Raw genomic sequence first — 18,558 nt, 5'->3', positions numbered from 1 at the left:
GCTCAGCCCTCGTGGTTATAGTAGTAGTCATAATAACAGTAATAATAATATCTTTATTATTTATATGCCGCCCATCTGTAGTCACTGGTACCATCAACTTATTGAATACCTGAAGGAGCGTCTCCACCCCCATCGATCAGCCCAGACACTGAGGTCCAGCTCCAAGGGCCTTCTGGCAGTTCCCTCCCTGCGAGAAGTGAGGTTACAGGGAACCAGGCAGAGGGTCTTCTTGGTGGTGGTGCCCACCCTGTGGAACGCCCTCCCATCAGATGTCAAGGAGATAAACAACTATCTGACTTTTAGAAGACATCTGAAGGCAGCCCTCTTTAGGGAAGTTCTTAATGTTTGATGTTTTATTGTGTTTTTAATATTCTGTTGGGAGCCGCCCAGCGGTGCTGGGGAAACCCAGCCAGATGGGCGGGTATAAATAAGTTGTTGTTGTTGTTGCTTCCTGCATCTAGTGCAGGGTATCCCCAAACTTGGGTCTCCTCTAGCTGTTTGGACTACAACTCCCATCTTCCCTAACTAGAGGGACCAGCAGTCAGGGATGATGGGAACTGTAGTCCAGAAACAACTGAAGGCCCAAGTTTGGGAAATCTTCCTCTATTGGGAGCGAATGACCTCAACTCTGTGCTGTCAAAAGGGCTTTTGTCTCCCTTGGGGTCTTCCAACATCAGGAGCTCAGGAAGCTGCCATATCATGCCAAGTTAGACCACTGGCACTGCCCCACTTCCCTAAATGGGCCAGCAATCACTGCCGCAAGTTCAGACCCCAGTGGAGTCTATGTGCATCCATCCACCCGAGCGGATCAGTCAGCCACCTGAGAACCAATCCTTTCAAACATCTGATTTGAAAAACGGAGAAACGGTGGAATATATTGAAGCGAAGATCTCACGGGCAATAATCACATAGTATCATTTAATAGGGATAAATAAGAAATGCTATGTGATGCTACAGCCTGGTCTGAATATTAACCAGGCTATCTATACCTTTTAGGATCGAGATTCAGGTAGATAGCCATGTTGGTCTGATGCAGTCGATAGATATACAGTGGTACCTCAGGTTAAGTACTTAATTCGTTCCGGAGGTCCGTACTTAACCTGAAACTGTTCTTAACCTGAAGCACCACTTTAGCTAATGGGGCCTCCTGCTGCATAATTTCTGTTCTCATCCTGAAGCAAAGTTCTTAACCTGAAGCACTATTTCTGGGTTAGCGGAGTCTGTAACCTGAAGCGTATGTAACCTGAAGCGTATGTAAACCAAGATACCACTATATATATGTGTGTGTATATATATATATATATATATATATATATATATATAATTGTCCAGTAGCACCTTAGAGACCAGCTAAGTTTGTTCTTGGTATAAGCTTTCGTGTGCATGCATACTTCTTCAGATATTTGGTATCTGAAGAAATGTGCACGCACACAATTTTTTTACCTTTCGAATCGGCTGGCAAAGGGAAATGGGTTAAGAGATCAAACAGGTTTGGAGAAAACCAATTGCTAATATACACAGGCATAATGTACACCGTTTATTTTATTTTTTACTTGCTTATCTAAAGCATTTTTTTTACCCTGCTTTCAAACAGTCCTTCAACTCAGGCTAACAATCTAAAAGACACAACACAAAAAGAAAAAGGATCAGGACGGAGGAGGAGAAAAGCACATTCAAGCATAATTGCAGTCTCCTTGTAATGACCAGTGCCAAAAGCTGAGCCAATAGGAAGCCTCTTCTCTCCAGTCTAGCCTGATGGAATGGTAAATCGGGGGGGGGGGGGGAGAACCTGATGGGCAGGACCAGCCCTACCATTGGACGGTTGGGCGGAGACTGATGATTTGGGGCACGATTGACAAGGCAGCAAATGTATGGTCATGTAGTTTTATTTTACTGGCATGGAGGGGGAAGAGACACTTGTGGGATCTTGTGCCTGAGGGGCTAGAATAACTTCCCTAGCTTTGGATATTCCACACTTTGACTTAGGGAGCCGGGCCCCATTTCCTATTCTGCCTCAAGCAAAAAAAATTTAAATCCCCCTGCTGGCTCTGCTGAGGTCGGTTGTCGGTCTTATAAAGGTAAAGGTACCCCTGACCATTAGGTCCAGTCACGGACAACTCTGGGGACGCAGAAAAGAGGAGGAATTTCCCGTTGCACCTCGGCTGCTGCGGAAGACGGAAGCAGGAGGATTTAGAGAAGCCAACTGCTCTCCTTGGGGAGGGATGTGGATTGTTGCTTGCAAGCTGATGCCTGAATAAAAGAACTATAAAATATAAACTGCTTGTTAATTATTATCTGTGAAGTTACTGGAGCAGGAGGCGGACTCTCCACGCATGATAGTGTGTGTGTGTGTGTGTGTGAGAGAGAGAGAGAGAGAGAGAGAGAGAGAGAGAGAATGAATGAGCATGTGTTTTGTGTGTGTTTAAGATCTATCTCACACACTCAGCAAATCCACACACCCTTTCCTTCCTCTGCCTGTTTCTTCACTTTCCCTCCTTTCCCTCCACTCTAGACAAACTCACCTGAGCAAACAGCATTTCTGCTTAGTAGTTACTCATATCCCACCTCGGAAGGTGACCTTAAATTCCCAAAAAGACTTTGGCGGGACATTGTGCGGGGACGAGTGGAAGCCTAGCAGGAGCTATCCCCTGTCACGATTTATACCACATTTTGGACCACCAATCAATTACCTATAGACCATAATTTCTCTCTATGTTACTAAAGCAAGTGGAAATCAATTTTTTAAAAACGGGTTTCTTTGTTGTCAGCACATCAATTTGACTCCTTGCCTGGCTTTCATTTCTACAGTGAGTGATAGAATCTCGTTCTACAGTTTTTCCTGAGTGCGGAAGAGTGAGGTGCATCTTCTGAATAAAGGATTAGTCTCTTCCTGCGTAGATTCTTCAATGACGTTGAAGGTGTGCAGTAATGCTGAGGTGATCTTGATATGGATTCTGCTTGGTGAATTATTTGATGAGATCATTGGTTTTTGGGTTGTTGTTTTTGTAAACAACTTTTTATTGTATCTCCAATGGTGACAGTCTACAAATGATGAGATTACTGTTCGGACAGAAGTATTTTCCACTCTCTGATCAATTACATGGTTTCCCCGGGGTGTGAATTCTTTTGATGAGAAGCTAATGTTTTCTTTTCACCAAAGCTCTTTCCACACTCTGAGCACCGATACGGTTTCTCCCCTGTGTGGATTCTCTGATGAGAAGTGAGGTATCTGCTGAGACGGAAGGACTTCCCACACTCCGAACATTTATATGGCGTCTCCCCTGTGTGAATTGTTTGGTGAGAGGTCAGGTGACTCTTCTGAGTGAAGCGTTTCTCGCACTCGGGGCACTGATACGGTTTCTCCCCTGTGTGAAGTGTTTGGTGGGACGTAAGGTGGGAAATACTGATGAAGCTCTTTCCGCACTCGAAGCATTGATACGGCGTCTCTCCCGTGTGAAATTTTTGATGATTCGTTAGAGTTATATTGTGCCTGAAGCTCTTTCCGCACTCCAAGCACTGAAATAATTTCTGTCCTGTGTGAATGGTTTGATGTGAAGTGAGATATCTCTTCTGCCTGAAGGTCTTTCCACATTCCAAGCACTGGTATGGTTTCTCCCCTGTGTGGATTCTCTGATGAGGGATGAGGTTCACCTTCCGAGTGAAGCACTTTCCACACTCCAAGCATTTGTATGGTTTCTCCCCTGTGTGAATTCTTTGATGATTAGTGAGAACCCACTTGTGAGCGAAGCTCTTTCCACATTCCTGGCACTGATATGGTTTGTCATTTGTAGGCGTCCTTTGAGGCGTGGTGGGGCTGGAACCGCGCTGAAAACCCTTTCCACCTGCTGCAATGGAAACAGGAAAGAGACTGAGATAGAAATGGAGCCCCAAATCACATAGTATATATTGCAATGCCTGAAACATCTGAGGCAAGATAGGACGGCAATTTACAAAACTGAATGTCATTTCTGATGTTGTTTTGCAACTATGGGTTTATATATATATATATATATATAATCCTATCTAACAAAATCCCCATTTTGCAATATTTTTAAAAAATAATTCAATTAGGCTTTTCATTTATATGGAAAAGTGGAATTACAGAACTATAGAAAAACTAATGTATAAAGTTTGAATTTTAGCATTTATACATGCCAGCAGTGGGGCAGGATGGGGCATGAGATTCTAAAGCACAAGAAATGTCCAATCTGTTAGTTTATGCTGATTTTTATGGGTTGTTGTTGTTTTCCACTTTTTAGAATAAATAAATAAGTAACGTTTTGGACATTACCTTTAAGTCCTTTAAGGACTTTAAAACAGATTTTATATTGATTTATGTATCTATATTTATATAGTGCAGTACAGTGGTACCTCGGGTTAAGAACTTAATTCATTCCGCAGATCCGTTCTTAACCTGAAACTGTTCTTAACCTGAGGTACTACTTTAGCTAATGGGGCCTCCCGCTGCCACTTCATCCTGAAGCAAAGTTCTTAACCAGAGGTACTATTTCTGGGTTAGCAGAGTCTGTAACCTGAAGCGTCTGTAACCTGAAGCTCTGTAACCCGAGGTACCACTGTATCATTACAAAAGATATATCAAAGCAGTTTGCAGAAATGAAAACAAAGCCATAACAATAAAACCATAAAAACGTTAAAAGGATCAATAGTCTGGGATGGCAGGAGGTGAAATCCAGAAACATCTGAATTTTTATTTATTTACAGTCGTACCTTGGTTTTCAAACAGCTTAGTTCACGAACAACTTTGAACTCAGAAGCCAAACGCCTCAGAAGCCGAACACCTGGCGCAACTTCTGCGGCTTCCGATTGGCTGCAGGACACCCCTGCTGCCAATCGGAAGCCGTGCCTTGGTTTCCAAACGTTTCGGAAGTCGAACGGACTTCCGGAATGCATTCTGTTTGAAAACCAAGGTACGATTGTACTTGCTTATTAAAATTTGAATAGCGCCCTTTACCCAAAGCTCTTCAGGAGTTCCATAATATTAAACATAGCTGTCAACTTTTCCCTTTTCTTGCAAGGAATCCTATTCAGAATAATGGAATTTCCCTTAACAAAAGGGAAACGTTGACAGCTATGATATTAAAATACAAAATAAGAACACAAAACAGATAATAAAATCCAAGCCAAATACTGGATGGCTTCAGGATCACCTCAGAAACACGAGAGAAACACAGAGCCTCACCAAGGGAGATGATGACCTTACAGTTTTCCTCCATGACTTCCTTGTGTAGCCCTCTCTGGTCAGGATCCAGCAGAGCCCATTCCTCCTCAGTGAAATGCACAGCCACATCCTGGAACGACACGGGACCCTAAAAGAGAAAGACTTACATGTTCCTCTTTAAAGGGAACATAAACATGATCTACCAGCAAAATCCAGAAGGCTAGACAAGGGAAAGATGGTCGGGTTCTATTGTCCAGGATTTTAAACCAGGATAAAATCTGACAACATTTGGAATATGAGTTCATACAGGAAGTAGCAGGCTATTAACATCAATGTATGCACGCAGACTGTCTCGCCAGAGTGGTGCATGCTCTAGTTATCTCCCGCTTGGACTACTGCAATGCGCTCTACATGGGGCTACCTTTGAAGGTGACCCTGAAACTACAACTAATCCAGAATGCGGCAGCTAGACTGGTGACTGGGAGCGGACGCCAAGACCACATAACACCGGTCTTGAAAGACCTACACTGGCTCCCAGTACGTTTCCGAGTACAATTCAAAGTGTTGGTGCTGACCTTTAAAGCCCTAAACAGCCTCGGTCCTGTATACCTGAAGGAGCGTCTCCACCCCCATCATTCTGCCTGGACACTGAGGTCCTATGCCAAGGGCCTTCTGGCGGTTCCCTCCCTGCGAGAAGCCAAGTTACAGGGAACCAGGCAGAGGGCCTTCTCGGTGGTGGCACCCAACCTGTGGAACTGCCCTCCCACCAGATGTCAAAGAGAAAAACAACTACCAGACTTTTAGAAGACATCTGACGGCAGCCCTGTTTAGGAAAGCTTTTAATATTTAATAGACCATTGTATTTTCATATTCTGTTGGAAGCCACCCAGAGTGGCTGGGGAAACCCAGCCAGATGGGCGGGGTATGTATGTAGTTGTTGTTGTTGTTGTTGTTGTTGTTTAGTCGTTTAGTCGTGTCCGCCTCTTTGTGACCCCATGGACCAGAGCACGCCAGGCACTCCTGTCTTCCACTGCCTCCCGCAGTTTGGTCAGACTCATGTTTGTAGCTTCGAGAACACTGTCCAACCATCTCGTCCTCTGTCGTCCCCTTCTCCTTGCGCCCTCCATCTTTCCCAACATCAGGGTCTTTTCCAGGGAGTCTTCTCTTCTCAAGAGGTGGCCAAAGTCTTGGAGCCTCAGCTTCACGATCTGTCCTTCCAGTGAGCACTCAGGGCTGATTTCCTTAAGAATGGATACGTTTGATCTTCTTGCAGTCCATGGGACTCTCAAGAGTCTCCTCCAGCACCATAACTCAAAAGCATCAATTCTTCGGCGATCAGCCTTCTTTATGGTCCAGTTCTCACTTCCATACATCACTACTGGGAAGACCATGGCTTTAATTATACGGACCTTTGTTGGTAAGGTGATGTCTCTGCTTTTTAAGATGCTGTCTAGGTTTGCCATTGCCTTTCTCCCAAGGAGCAGGCGTCTTTTAATTTCGTGACTGCTGTCACCATCTGCCGTTATCATGGAGCCCAAGAAAGTAAAATCTCTCACTGCCTCCATTTCTTTCCCTTCTATTTGCCAGGAGGTGATGGGACCAGTGGCCGTGATCTTCGTTTTTTTGATGTTGAGCTTCAGACCATATTTTGCGCTCTCCTCTTTCACCCTCAATAAAAGGTTCTTTAATTCCTTCTCACTTTCTGCCATCAAGGTTGTGTCATCTGCACATCTGAGGTTGTTGATATTTCTTCCGGCGATCTTAATTCCAGCTTGGGATTCATCCAGCCCAGCCTTTTGCATGATGAATTCTGCATGTAAGTTGAATAATCAGGGAGACAATATACAGCCTTGTCGTACTCCTTTCCCAATTTTGAACCAATCAGTTGTTCCATATCCAGTTCTAACTGTAGCTTCTTGTCCCACATAGAGATTTCTCAGGAGACAGATGAGGTGATCAGGCACTCCCTTTTCTTTAAGAACTTGCCATAGTTTGCTGTGGTCGACACAGTCAAAGGCTTTTGCATAGTCAATGAAGCAGAAGTAGATGTCTTTCTTGAACTCTCTAGCTTTCTCCATAATCCAACGCACGTTTGCAATTTGGTCCCTGGTTCCTCTGCCTCTTCTAAATCCAGCTTGCACTTCTGGGAGTTCTCGGTCCACATACTGCTTAAGCCTGCCTTGTAGAATTTTAAGCATAACCTTGCTATGTATGTATGTATGTATGTATGTATGTATAAATAATTAAATTAATAAAATTATTATTATTATTATTATTATTATTATTATGCTTCTGGCCCAGAGATGGAAAGAAGGAGAAGACTGGCAGGCCAAGCTGATAGAATATGCAGAAATGGCAAGACGTGACGGGAGAGATCAGCAGCCAGGAAGACCAAGTATTTTCAAAAGACTGGAATAACCTTTTTAATATATTCGAAAGACCACTGTAGGCAGTTGAAATCTTTGGCAGGAATGCAATGACACTTGTAAAGTAACATGAACTTTGGTTACTATGATTATATCACAGATAGATAACGATAAATGATGCAGGAATTCTTTTATTTTTATTTTTAAGAAATGGAACCCCTGGAGGGAGGGAAGGAGGTCTGAAGGTTTGAAAGAACCTCTTTTTATTTTTCCCCCGGATTGGCTATGTTTATTGTGTACAACTTTATGTAAAACTAAAAAAAAAATATTTTAAAAAACCAAGAAAAGCGAGGATAATAACACAGCATCAATTTATATAAGAATGTATGGGAGTATATGACATTTGGCTTTGTTTTTTTTAACTCATTTTGTTTCTCTTTCTTAAACACATCGTGGTTCTTTTCGCCCCTTAACTTTCTCCCCTCCCCCCCCCCCGTATCACTTTATTTCTAAAAATGAAATAAGGATTTAAACCTTACTGATGGGCACCCACAGCCTTCGTCAAATGAAGAATAAAAGGGAAGGAGAGAGATTCTGTCAGGCCCAGGGAGGTGGCAGCGGGCAGAGGGCCTGCCCCCCCCAGCCCTTCTTTTCCCCTACCTGATCTGTTGCCATGGCAACTGCTTCCCCTCTGCCAGAAGGAAGATGCAGCTGAGATGGTCCTTCCAGCATCATTCCATCACCTGGGAGAGACAAGGAGGGAGAAAGAGACATCAGCAGGCGTTTGCCTCAGAGGCCAAGAGCCACATGTCGAAAATACAGAACTGAGGTAAGTTTACAGATTGTCTCACTCATTTTATACACTCTGAATGTTTTGGACCCCACTTTTTTTTATTCATCTCCACTCCTTGTAAGCCATTACTGACAAATCAAGCATTTTCCTCCATGTGGAATAATAATAATAATAATAATAATAATAATATTTTATTTATACCCTCCCCTGCCAGAGCCAGGCTCAGGGCAGCTAATAACAGCAAAATTTCAATAAAAACATAATGGGGGAGAGAGGCCAATTTAAAATACAAGTTAAAAATACAATTTAAAATGCAGCCTCATTTTAATAGTAGCCCATAGATCAAAACCAGAAGGGGAGGGAAACATAAGGATCAGACTGAGTCCAAACCAAGATCATGGTCTTCTCTGCCCGACCGAGACTCCATCGATGGTCGATGAACGGGACCCCCCTAGAGCAGGTTAACTGCTTTAAATATCTGGGACAAGTAATACGGTCAAATAGGTCTTTTCTGGCCCATAGAGAGTATATAACAACTAACGCATCTAAAGCAGCCATCCAGATTAGATCTCTATATGCTAAGAATCAGGCTCAATCAGTGAAGATAGCTTTGAGACTCTTTCAAATGAAAGTCCTCCCCCTTCTTTTGGTGGCCATTTCTTTAGGCTCCCGTAGGGATTTTTTGAAACTGGATTCTATCCAAACGAGATTCCTTAGAGCCATCCTTAGGATTCCCCCCTCGGTAGCAGGTGCGGTTATGAGATTAGAGGTCGGCTGGCAAGCCCTACGGTATGTGGCCTTGAAGACGAAGCTCTGGCTATGGCTCAAGCTTTGTTTTAAACCAGTGGGTATTGCCCCCTTGATATTGAGGGACGATTTCCAATCATCGTGGGAAAGGGAGGTCACTAATGAGGTTCAATCCTGCGGATTGTCTCACCTCTACTTTGAGTCTATGACGTACAATCAAGCTAGAGCTGTGAATTCCCGGAGACTGAGTGACATTGCCAGACAAGAGGACATAGCCCAGGTAAAACCAGGGATGTTCCTAGGGGACCAGATTTATCGGACCATACCAGCCCCCTACCTTGCAGAAATCCACTATGTGGAATACCGTAGACTTCTTACAGCGGCCAGATTAAATGTCCTTGACTCTGTGATATTGTGGGGAAGGTACAGGGGGGTACCATACGCCCAGAGAACCTGTCATTGTGCCATGGGTGTGGTTGAGTCCACTGAACATATTCTTTTGACTTGCCCTTCTTATGCAGAGCTTAGACAAAATTTTATAGACCCTCTCCTATGTCAATTCAGCTTCCTACCCGGAGAAAACCAGGTTTTACACTTGCTGAATAACGCCACTAGAGCTATACCTTCCTTGGTGGCCAAATTTCTCTTTTTAGCTTTTAAGCGTCGCAAGACTATAATTGACTGTATTGATATGGGGCTATCTGTTTAGCCCATTTTAGTGTTGGCTAAGTTTTAAAATCTTCCTGGATGTTTTAACTGTGTATTGATAAAATGTACTTTTTTCTGACTGACGGTCGAATAAAAATGATGATGATGATGATGATGATGACTGAGTCCAAACCAAAGGCCAGGCGGAACAACTCTGTCTTGCAGGCCCTGCAGAAAGATGTCAAGTCCCGCAGGGCCCTAGTCTCTTGTGACAGAGCATTGCACCAAGTTGGGGCCAGTACTGAAAAGGCCCTGGCCCTAGTTGCGACCAATCTAACCACCTTGCAACTTGGGACCTCCAAGGTGTTGTCATTTGTGGACCTTAAGGTCCTCCACGGGGAATACCAGGAGAGGCGGTCCCGTAGGTACGTGGGTCCAGTTGGAAGGGACCCAAGGGTCATCTAGTCCAACCCCCTGCAATGCAGGAATAAACTTAGCTAAAGCATCCATGACAGATGGCCTCCACTTAAAAACCTCTAAGGAAGGAGAGTCCACCACCCTCGTGGGAGTCCATTCCACTGCCAACTCACTGTCAGGAAGTTTTGTCAGTAACTTGAAGCCATGGGTTCGAGTCCTACCCTCCAGAGCAGGAGACATGCTCCCTCCTCCACGTGACAACCCTTCAGATATTGGAAGATGGCTATCATATCTGTTCTCGGTCTCCTCTTTTCCAGGCTAGACATACCCAGCTCCTTCAACCATTCCTCCTAAGACTTGGTTTCCAGACCCTTGATCATCTTGGTCCAGTATACCTGAAGGAGCGTCTCCACCTCCATCGTTCTGCCCGGATGCTGAGGTCCAGCGCCGAGGGCCTTCTGGGGTTCCCTTGCTGCGAGAAGCCAAGTTACAGGGAAGCAGGCAGAGGGCCTTCTCAGGAGCGGCGCCCGCCCTGTGGAACGCCGTCCCACCAGATGTCAAAGAGAAAAACAACTACCAGACTTTTAGAAGACATCTGAAGGCAGCCCTGTTTAGGGAAGCTTTTAATGTTTAACAGACCACTGTCTTTTAATATTCTGTTGGAGGCCGCCCAGAGTGGCTGTGGAAACCCAGCCAGGTGGGTGGGGTATAAATAATAAATTATTATCATTGTTATTATTATTATTTTTTCAGTGGGCGCCTCTTGTCTTCGATCCACGGGGGTTCCAGCTTCCAGTCGCTCTTTGGGTTCAGCGGCAAAAGGTCTCCCACCCACCCCCGTGAAGGGAAGCTTTTAATGTTTTAATGTTTAATAGGTTATTGTATTTTAGTGTTCTGTTGGAAGCCACCCAGAGTGGCTGGGGAAACCCAGCCATATGGGCGGGGTATAATTAATTATTATTATTATTATTTTATTATTATTATCTTGGTCACCTTCCTCTGCACATATTCCAGCTTGTCAACATCCTTTTTAAATTGTGGTGCCCAGAACTGGACACAGAATTCCTGGTGTGGTCTGACCAAGGCAGAATAGAGCAGGACTATGTAGCACTGTGGAAGAGTACTGGAGGAAAGTGCCTCCCCCTGCCCCGAAACCCTTTAAAGCAGGGTGGTCCAATGCATGGCCCGAAGGCCTCATGTGGCCCTTGAGGCCTTTTTTGGTGGCCCTCAGCAGCATTTGACATTCGCCAGCTCTCCACTGTCTTCCCAAAACTGGGTAAGTGAGTTGCTGAGCTTTGGGAGGGAGGTCCTAGGGCTGGAGGTAAAAGGTAAAGGGACCCCTGACCATTAGGTCCAGTCGTGGACGATTCTGGTGTTGCAGCGCTCATCTCGCTTTACTGGCCGAGGGAGCCGGCGTTTGCAGACAGCTTCCGGGTCATGTGGCCAGCAGGACTAAGCCGCTTCTGGCGAACCAGAGCAGCGCACGGAAACGCCGTTTACCTTCCCGCCGGAGCAGTACCTATTTATCTACTTGCACTTTGACATGCTTTCGAACTGCTAGGTTGCCAGGAGCAGGGACCGAGCAATGGGAGCTCACCCCGTCACGGGGATTCGAACCGCCGACCTTCTGATCGGCAAGCCCTAGGCTCTGTGGTTTAACCCACAGGGCCACCTGGAGAGGCGGCATCAAATTTTGTCTTCACTCCCTGTGTCATGTCAAAGTATTCTTGCAGCCCACATGGTCTGAGAGGTTGGGCTGCCCTGTCTTTATTGCATCCACTGTGTGGTGTAGTGGTTAAGAGCGGTAGTCTCGTCTCCGCTCCTCCACATGCAGCTGCTGGGTGACCTTGGGCCAGTCACACTTCTCTGAAGTCTCTCAGCCTCACTCACCTCACAGAGTGTTTGTTGTGGGGGAGGAAGGGAAAGGAGAATGTGAGCTGCTTTGCGACTCCTTCGGGTTGTGATAAAGTGGGATATCAAATCCAAACTCCTCCTCTTATTGCATAGCAACGGGTCAGGCCAAGTTCAAGCCTGCCTTGTTAATCCTTACCCGGTACGGCGGCACCTTGTTCCCCCTCCTGCACGACCATCCATCTCAGGGGACTCCCTCTGGCGTCCAAAGGCATCTTCTCTGCCTCAGGGAAACCAGCGGCCCCTTCTGCAAACAGGCCCTTTGCCAGAAACAGGGGATGGGGAGCAGGATTAGAAAAGGAATATCAGAGGAAAAGGCTTGGGATGCTTTCGGAAAAGGTTGGCAAATGACGGGAAGCGGGGTTTCCGTACATGAATTATTATTCTTCTTATTGACATTATTAACAACCCAAATAGCAGGGTACTACAGGCCTGCCATACATCCTGGTTTTCCCGGATATATCCTGGAATTGGGCTGCAAAATGACGTCCGGGCGGATTTTTGCTAAACTGGCAAAATGTCCAGGGAAACCCGGACGGGTATGGCAAGCACGGCGATTTTTTATACAGTGGAATCTTGGTTTCCGAACGTAATCTGTTCCAGAAGACTGTTCAACTTCTGAAACGTTCGAAAACCGAAAAGCGGAAGCCTCAATACATTAACGAAACTCAAAACGGAAGCCGCTTCCGAAAAACATTTGAAAACCGGAGCAATTACTTCTAGGTTTTTGAGGTTCGGGAACTGAAACATTTGACTACGGAGAAGTTCAAAGACCAAGGTTCCACTGTATTAAAAAATGCTTTAAAAATCCAAGAAAAGCCCCAAAACAACTCTCACCAAAGGAAAAAAAACAAACTCAACAACCTTTTGTATATATCATGCACTCAATCACTAAATAGTGGTGGTACACCAATATTTATCAAGACACCAATATTTCCTGAGCTGCCTGGATAGCAAATACTGAGCATCAAAATCCAAAGCCTAGAAAATAAAATTCCACCAAATGACACAGAAACATTCTGGAGTCTCCACGCCCAAGGAAACTCGCAATCTATATGTGATTTCTTTTCCGGCAAAAACAATTATGAGGTACCCTCCCTCACACTCCTGCCCCCTAAAAATTAGGATATAAAGCTCTCACCTGCTGCTCTTCCTGCTTCTGGTCCTCTGCCCGGCTCAGAAGGAAACCTTCAGCCAGGGCCACTGCCTGATAGCTGGTCTCCGCTCCACATTCCCTGACCCAGTTCTCCATCTCCGGGGGGAGGACAGCCAGGAGCTGCTCCAGGATCACCAGGTCCAGGATCTGATTTTTCGTGTGTCGCTCTGGCTTCAGCCACTCACGGCAAAGGCGGTGGAGCCGGTTGCAAACCTCTCGGGGTCCCTCAGCCTCCTGGTAGCAGAAATGCCTGAACTTCTGGCGCTGAACATCTGAGCTGAGGGCATCCTCCTCGCCCAGGATCTCCTGTGTGGTTCTTTCCAAAAATTCTCCACTGTTCCCAATGTTGAAGTCATCAGACACTCTTCTTCTTGTAGGCCCAGCTAAGTCTTGCTTGTCCATCACTGATCTGGGCTCCAAAGAAGATTCCGAATCTTCCTTCTTCTTCAAAAACTGTGCTGACCAGAGGTGTTACACCAATTCCTGCAAAGCCAGCACATTGTCTTTTTAGAGAATTATTGCATTGTCTTATTTGTTTATTTATATTTTTTCAAATATATACATTTTATTAGTTTTACAATCTATTTAACATTTCCAGGTTGTGACTTCCTTCCCCTCTTTCTGCGGTCCCTTATTTTTTTTAATGTCTTCTGCATCTTCAAGTTCATTTTACTTGTGCATTTATTTATCTTCTGTAAATATATACTCTTATAAAACTGCAGGTTGTTACATTAATCCTGCTAATGTTTTTATCTGTTTACAATTGATCTGTAAATATTCAATGAACCATTTCCAATCTTTTATAAGAAGTTTGTTATCTTGATTTCTTATTCTTCTGGTAAGTTTCACCATTTCTGCATACTCCATAAGTTTTTATATCCACTCTTCCTTTTCTAGAACTTCTGCTTCTTTCCATTTTGGGGCAAGTAACATTTTTGCTGCTGTAGTCGTGTACATAAATAAATTTCTATACAATTTATGTAGTTCTGTCCCTATAATTCCCAAAAGAAAAGCTGCTGGGGGTTTTTTAAAAAAAAAAGTTATTTTGAACATCCTTTTCAATTCATTACATATCATTTCCCAATAAGCTTTAACCTTACTACAAGACCAGAATTATTGCATTGTCAGGGCTGGAAGATTTTCCCGCAGGAAACCAGCGTGAGTTTGGCTTTCAAACAGCTCTTCCCAAGGAAGGAGAAGCAGGTGAATTGTATGTCAAGTCCCACAACAAATAATGGAGGGAGATTCCTCCACATGAAGGCCATGGATTGATTGATTGATTGATTGATTGATTGATTTTATTGGAAGCCTCCCATCTTTTTGAGAGGATGCAGCAACCTTGACAACTCTTCCCCCTCCCCTCAGCCTTCCACCAAGTCCATAGCCAAGGCCTTTAACCCTCACTCTGTAACCACAGAACTGTAGGGTCCTCTAATCCAACGCCCTACAATGCAGGAATCTTTTTGCCAAATGTGGGGCTCGAACCCACGACCCTGAGATTAAGAATCTCAAGAGACAGCTGCCTCTTCCTGCATTGTGGGGGGGGGTTGGACTAGATGACCCCCGGGTTCCCTTCCAACTCTAGGATTCTAAAATTTGATGCTCTGCCGACTGAGCTATCTCATGGTCTATAAACTATAGCCATAGCAACACAAGTGTGTTCAGTTCAAAGTGTTGGTGCTGACCTTTAAAGCCCTAAACGGCCTCAGCCCAGTATACCTGAAGGAGTGTCTCCACCCCCATCGTTCTGCCTGGACACTGAGGTCTAGAGCCGAGGGCCTTCTGGCGGTTCCCTCCCTGAGAGAAGCAAAGTTACAGGGAACCAGGCAGAGGGCCTTCTCGGTAGTGGCACCCGCCCTATGGAACGCCCTCCACCATATGTCAAAGAGAAAAACAACTATCAGACTTCTAGAAGTCATCTGAAGGTAGCCCTGTTTAGGGAAGCTTTAAATGTTTAATAGACTACTGTATTTTAATATGCTAAAGAATGCTCCAACTACCGCACAATTGCACATTTCACACGCTAGCAAGGTTATGCTTAAAATTCTACAAGGAAGGCTTAAGCAGTATGTGGACCGAGAACTCCCAGAAGTGCAAGCTGGATTTAGAAGAGGCAGAGGAACCAGAGACCAAATTGCAAACATGCGCTGAGAAAGCTAGAGAGTTCCAGAAAGACATCTACTTCTGCTTCATTGACTATGCAAAAGCCTTTGACTGTGTCGACCACAGCAAACTATGGCAAGTTCTTAAAGAAATGGGAGTGCCTGATCACCTCATCTGTCTCCTGAGAAATCTCTACATGGGACAAGAAGCTACAGGTAGAACTGGATATGGAACACCTGATTGGTTCAAAATTGGAAAAGGAGTACGACAAGGCTGTATATTGTCCCCCTGCTTATTTAACTTATATGCAGAATTCATCATGTGAAAGGCTGGGCTGGATGAATCCCAAGCCGGAATTAAGATCGCCGGAAGAAATATCAACAACCTCAGATACGCAGATGACACAACCTTGATGGCAGAAAGTGAGGAGGAATTAAAGAACCTTTTTAATGAGGGTGAAAGAGGAGAGCGCAAAATACGGTCTGAAGCTCAACATCAAAAAAACAAAGATCATGGCCACTGGGCCCATCACCTCCTGGCAAATAGAAGGAGAAGAAATGGAGGCAGTGAGAGATTTTACTTTCTTGGGCTCCATGATAACGGCAGATGGTGACAGCAGCCACGAAATTAAAAGACGCCTGCTTCTTGGGAGGAAAGCAATGACAAACCTAGACAGCATATTAAAAAGTAGAGACATCACCTTGCCAACAAAGGTCCGTATAGTAAAAGCTATGGTTTTCCCAGTAGTGATGTATGGAAGTGAGAGCTGGACCAAAAAGAAGGCTGATCGCCGAAGAATTGATGCTTTTGAATTATGGTGCTGGAGGAGACTCTTGAGAGTCCCATGGACTGCAAGAAGATCAAACCTCTCCATTCTTAAGGAAATCAGCCCTGAGTGTTCACTGGAAGGACAGATCGTGAAGCTGAGGCTCCAAGACTTTGGTCACCTCATGAGAAGAGAAGACTCCCTGGAAAAGACCCTGATGTTGGGAAAGATGGAGGGCACAAGGAGAAGGGGACGACAGAGGAGGAGATGGTGGGACAGTGTTCTCGGAGCTACCAGCATGAGTTTGACCAAACAGCGGGAGGCAGTGGAAGACAGGAGTGCGTGGTGTGCTCTGGTCCATGGAGTCACGAAGAGTCGGACACGACTAAACGACTAAACAACAACAACAAAATTTTAATATTGTGTTGGAAGCCGCCCAGAGTGGTTGGGGAAACCCAGCTAGGTAGGCGGGGTATAAATACTATATTATTATTATTATTATTATTATTTCAGTTGGTGCCCCTTGTCTTTAATCAATGGGGGGTTCCAGCTTCCAGTCGCTCTTTGCGTTCAGCGGCAAAAGGTCTCTTCCCACCCCCACCCCGCCTTCCACGCGTCAGGGGTTGCACATCTGAAAGTGCGCACAAGCGAGCCGCGTGTCGCTGGGACCATGTTTAACGCCGTATCAGGGGACGCTGCCTATCTGCTCCAAATTCCCTCCACCCGCACACGAAAGAAGGAAAGAGAGAGAGAGAGAGAGAGAGAGGAGGGAAGTTCAGAAGATTCTTGGGAATCTTATTTTTTTATAGAATATGTTGTGGTGTGAGTGTAAATTTTAACATGGAAAATCAAATAAATCTGTAGAAAGGAGGAAAGGAAGGAAGGAAGGGGTGAAATGATAAATGGGATGGGGGTCTCTCCTGCTGCTCTGGGGCCCCACGAACTCCCAATAGGTTAACAATCCACCTCCCCTTTCTTTGCATTGCATTCACTGGGTGGCGTAATAATAATAATATTTATTTATTATTTATATACTGCCACCCCAGCCAAAGCCGGGCTCAGAGCGGCTAAGGACTGTAAAAATAACACAGTTTACATAAAATCACAATCAGTTAATTGAAATACATTCTAAAATCAATTCATTCTAAAATCAATTCAAAATCAAATTAATGGCAACCATTGGGCTAGAGTAGGAACCTGGGTATCCCCCCAGGGGGGTTTCCAGCCCCCACCCCACCCCAGCTGTCATTTTCCTGCCTGACCCCTCCCCCGACCATGCACCCTCCCCCACAGCCCTGGGGCTCCCCTTCACCCAAATGCACAAACAATGTGCATGCCCCCCCGCCCCGCCCCGCCCCCGCTCACCAGATCCCAGAAGGGACCACCCACGCAGCGCTTGCAAGAGACAGATGAACCGGGCAGGAAAGCAGAGGGGAGGAGGCCCCCTCCACAAACACCCCCATCCTCCTCCTCCCACTGCCTTCCCGTCTAGGCATCCTGCTCCGTTCACTTTAACCCTTAGAAGGTTAGGCGCAGGAAGAATCGTAGAGTTGGAAGGGATCCCCCGGGGTCATCCAGCCCAACCCTGCCCAATGCAAGAATCTTTTGCCCAGCGCGGGACTCGAACCCAAGACTCTCCTGCTCTAGCGACTGAGCTGTCCCACCCCCCCCCCCCGCCCTTCCCAAAACAGTGCCTGAGCCTCCCAGGTGCACGTTTCTGCAGGTTTCATCCAGTGCCTCTGGATCATCCGTGCAAAAAAATAAAAATAAAGAGGGGGGGTGCCAAAGAGGTTTGGGGGCCGAGCCTTGCGCGTGATGCTCCTGCCCCACACCGCATGACCGGAAGTGTGGGCTACTCGCCTCTTCCCCCACCCTCTACGATCAGCTGCATATGGGAGCCTATCTGCTCTGCTCATAGTGAAATGGGTTTGGCAGCGAGGAGACGCAGGGAGCAAAGAGTTAGAGGTGGGGAAAGACCGGGGTTTTTGCTTTGTGTAAAGTGTTGCAGGAATTTATGTATAGTTGGGGGGGGGATTGCCCCTCCAACAGATATCATGCACATGCAGCCCACTACCAAAATCAGCACAATCGCCTTTGTGACTTTTGTGATTTGTCTCTACAAAACACTTCATCACAGTTTCTTCCTATCTATTCAAAGGGCCTTTGCTGCACGATGCCAAATGTAAGAATTCACTGATAGATGTATCTATGTACTGGCTCACTGGGAAAACTTCAGAAGTTCATATAGACATGTGAGCTCAGCTACTCAGCAGGGCCTCTGCCTGAGTGGTAATCCTGACATCCTGATACCTGAGTGCCAGACAGGTAGCCATTCCAGACATAACAAGCCCACATGAAGACAAAAGGGTGTGATTAACTTGGCTGGGAAACAGGGAAATGTAAATATCTCTTGTTACACTTGATGGGTGTTTGGTGGAGGGCAAGGAGAACCATGGGGCAGGGTCCAGGATG

General features: G+C 45.6%; 2 protein-coding genes across 2 annotated transcripts in view; both read right to left on the bottom strand.

Moving 5' to 3' along the window:
• The window catches only part of LOC308469939 (uncharacterized protein), an 80,299-nt gene that overhangs the window by 10,547 nt on the left and 51,194 nt on the right, over window positions 1-18,558 (bottom strand). The window lies entirely within an intron of this gene.
• Window positions 1,525-17,759, bottom strand: LOC308469755 (uncharacterized protein). Its single transcript, XM_080992663.1, has 6 exons — window positions 17,452-17,759; window positions 13,203-13,700; window positions 12,201-12,321; window positions 8,206-8,288; window positions 5,201-5,327; window positions 1,525-3,845 (listed from the first exon to the last, which is right to left on the bottom strand). The coding sequence occupies exons 2-6, from the start codon at window positions 13,617-13,619 to the stop codon at window positions 3,097-3,099; spliced, it is 1,497 nt and encodes a 498-aa protein (XP_080848789.1). The 5' UTR covers window positions 13,620-13,700; window positions 17,452-17,759; the 3' UTR covers window positions 1,525-3,096.

The sequence above is a fragment of the Podarcis pityusensis genome (assembly GCF_964106645.2).
Source record: "Podarcis pityusensis genome assembly, chromosome: 2".
Classification (NCBI taxonomy): Eukaryota; Metazoa; Chordata; class Lepidosauria; order Squamata; family Lacertidae; genus Podarcis; species Podarcis pityusensis.
The sequence above is the reverse complement of the archived record's forward strand: the minus strand, read 5'-3'. Positions and strand labels throughout refer to the sequence as shown.

Excerpts from the sequence above, each read along its gene's own strand:
- LOC308469755 (XM_080992663.1), bottom strand. The coding sequence starts at position 13,619 with ATGGACAAGCAAGACTTAGCTGGGCCTACAAGAAGAAGAGTGTCTGAT. Across the intron at positions 8,289-12,200 it reads ACAAGGTGCCGCCGTACCGG|GTGATGGAATGATGCTGGAA; the intron begins GTAAGGATTAAC and ends TGTCTCTCCCAG. Across the intron at positions 5,328-8,205 it reads TTGCCATGGCAACAGATCAG|GGTCCCGTGTCGTTCCAGGA; the intron begins GTAGGGGAAAAG and ends TTTCTCTTTTAG.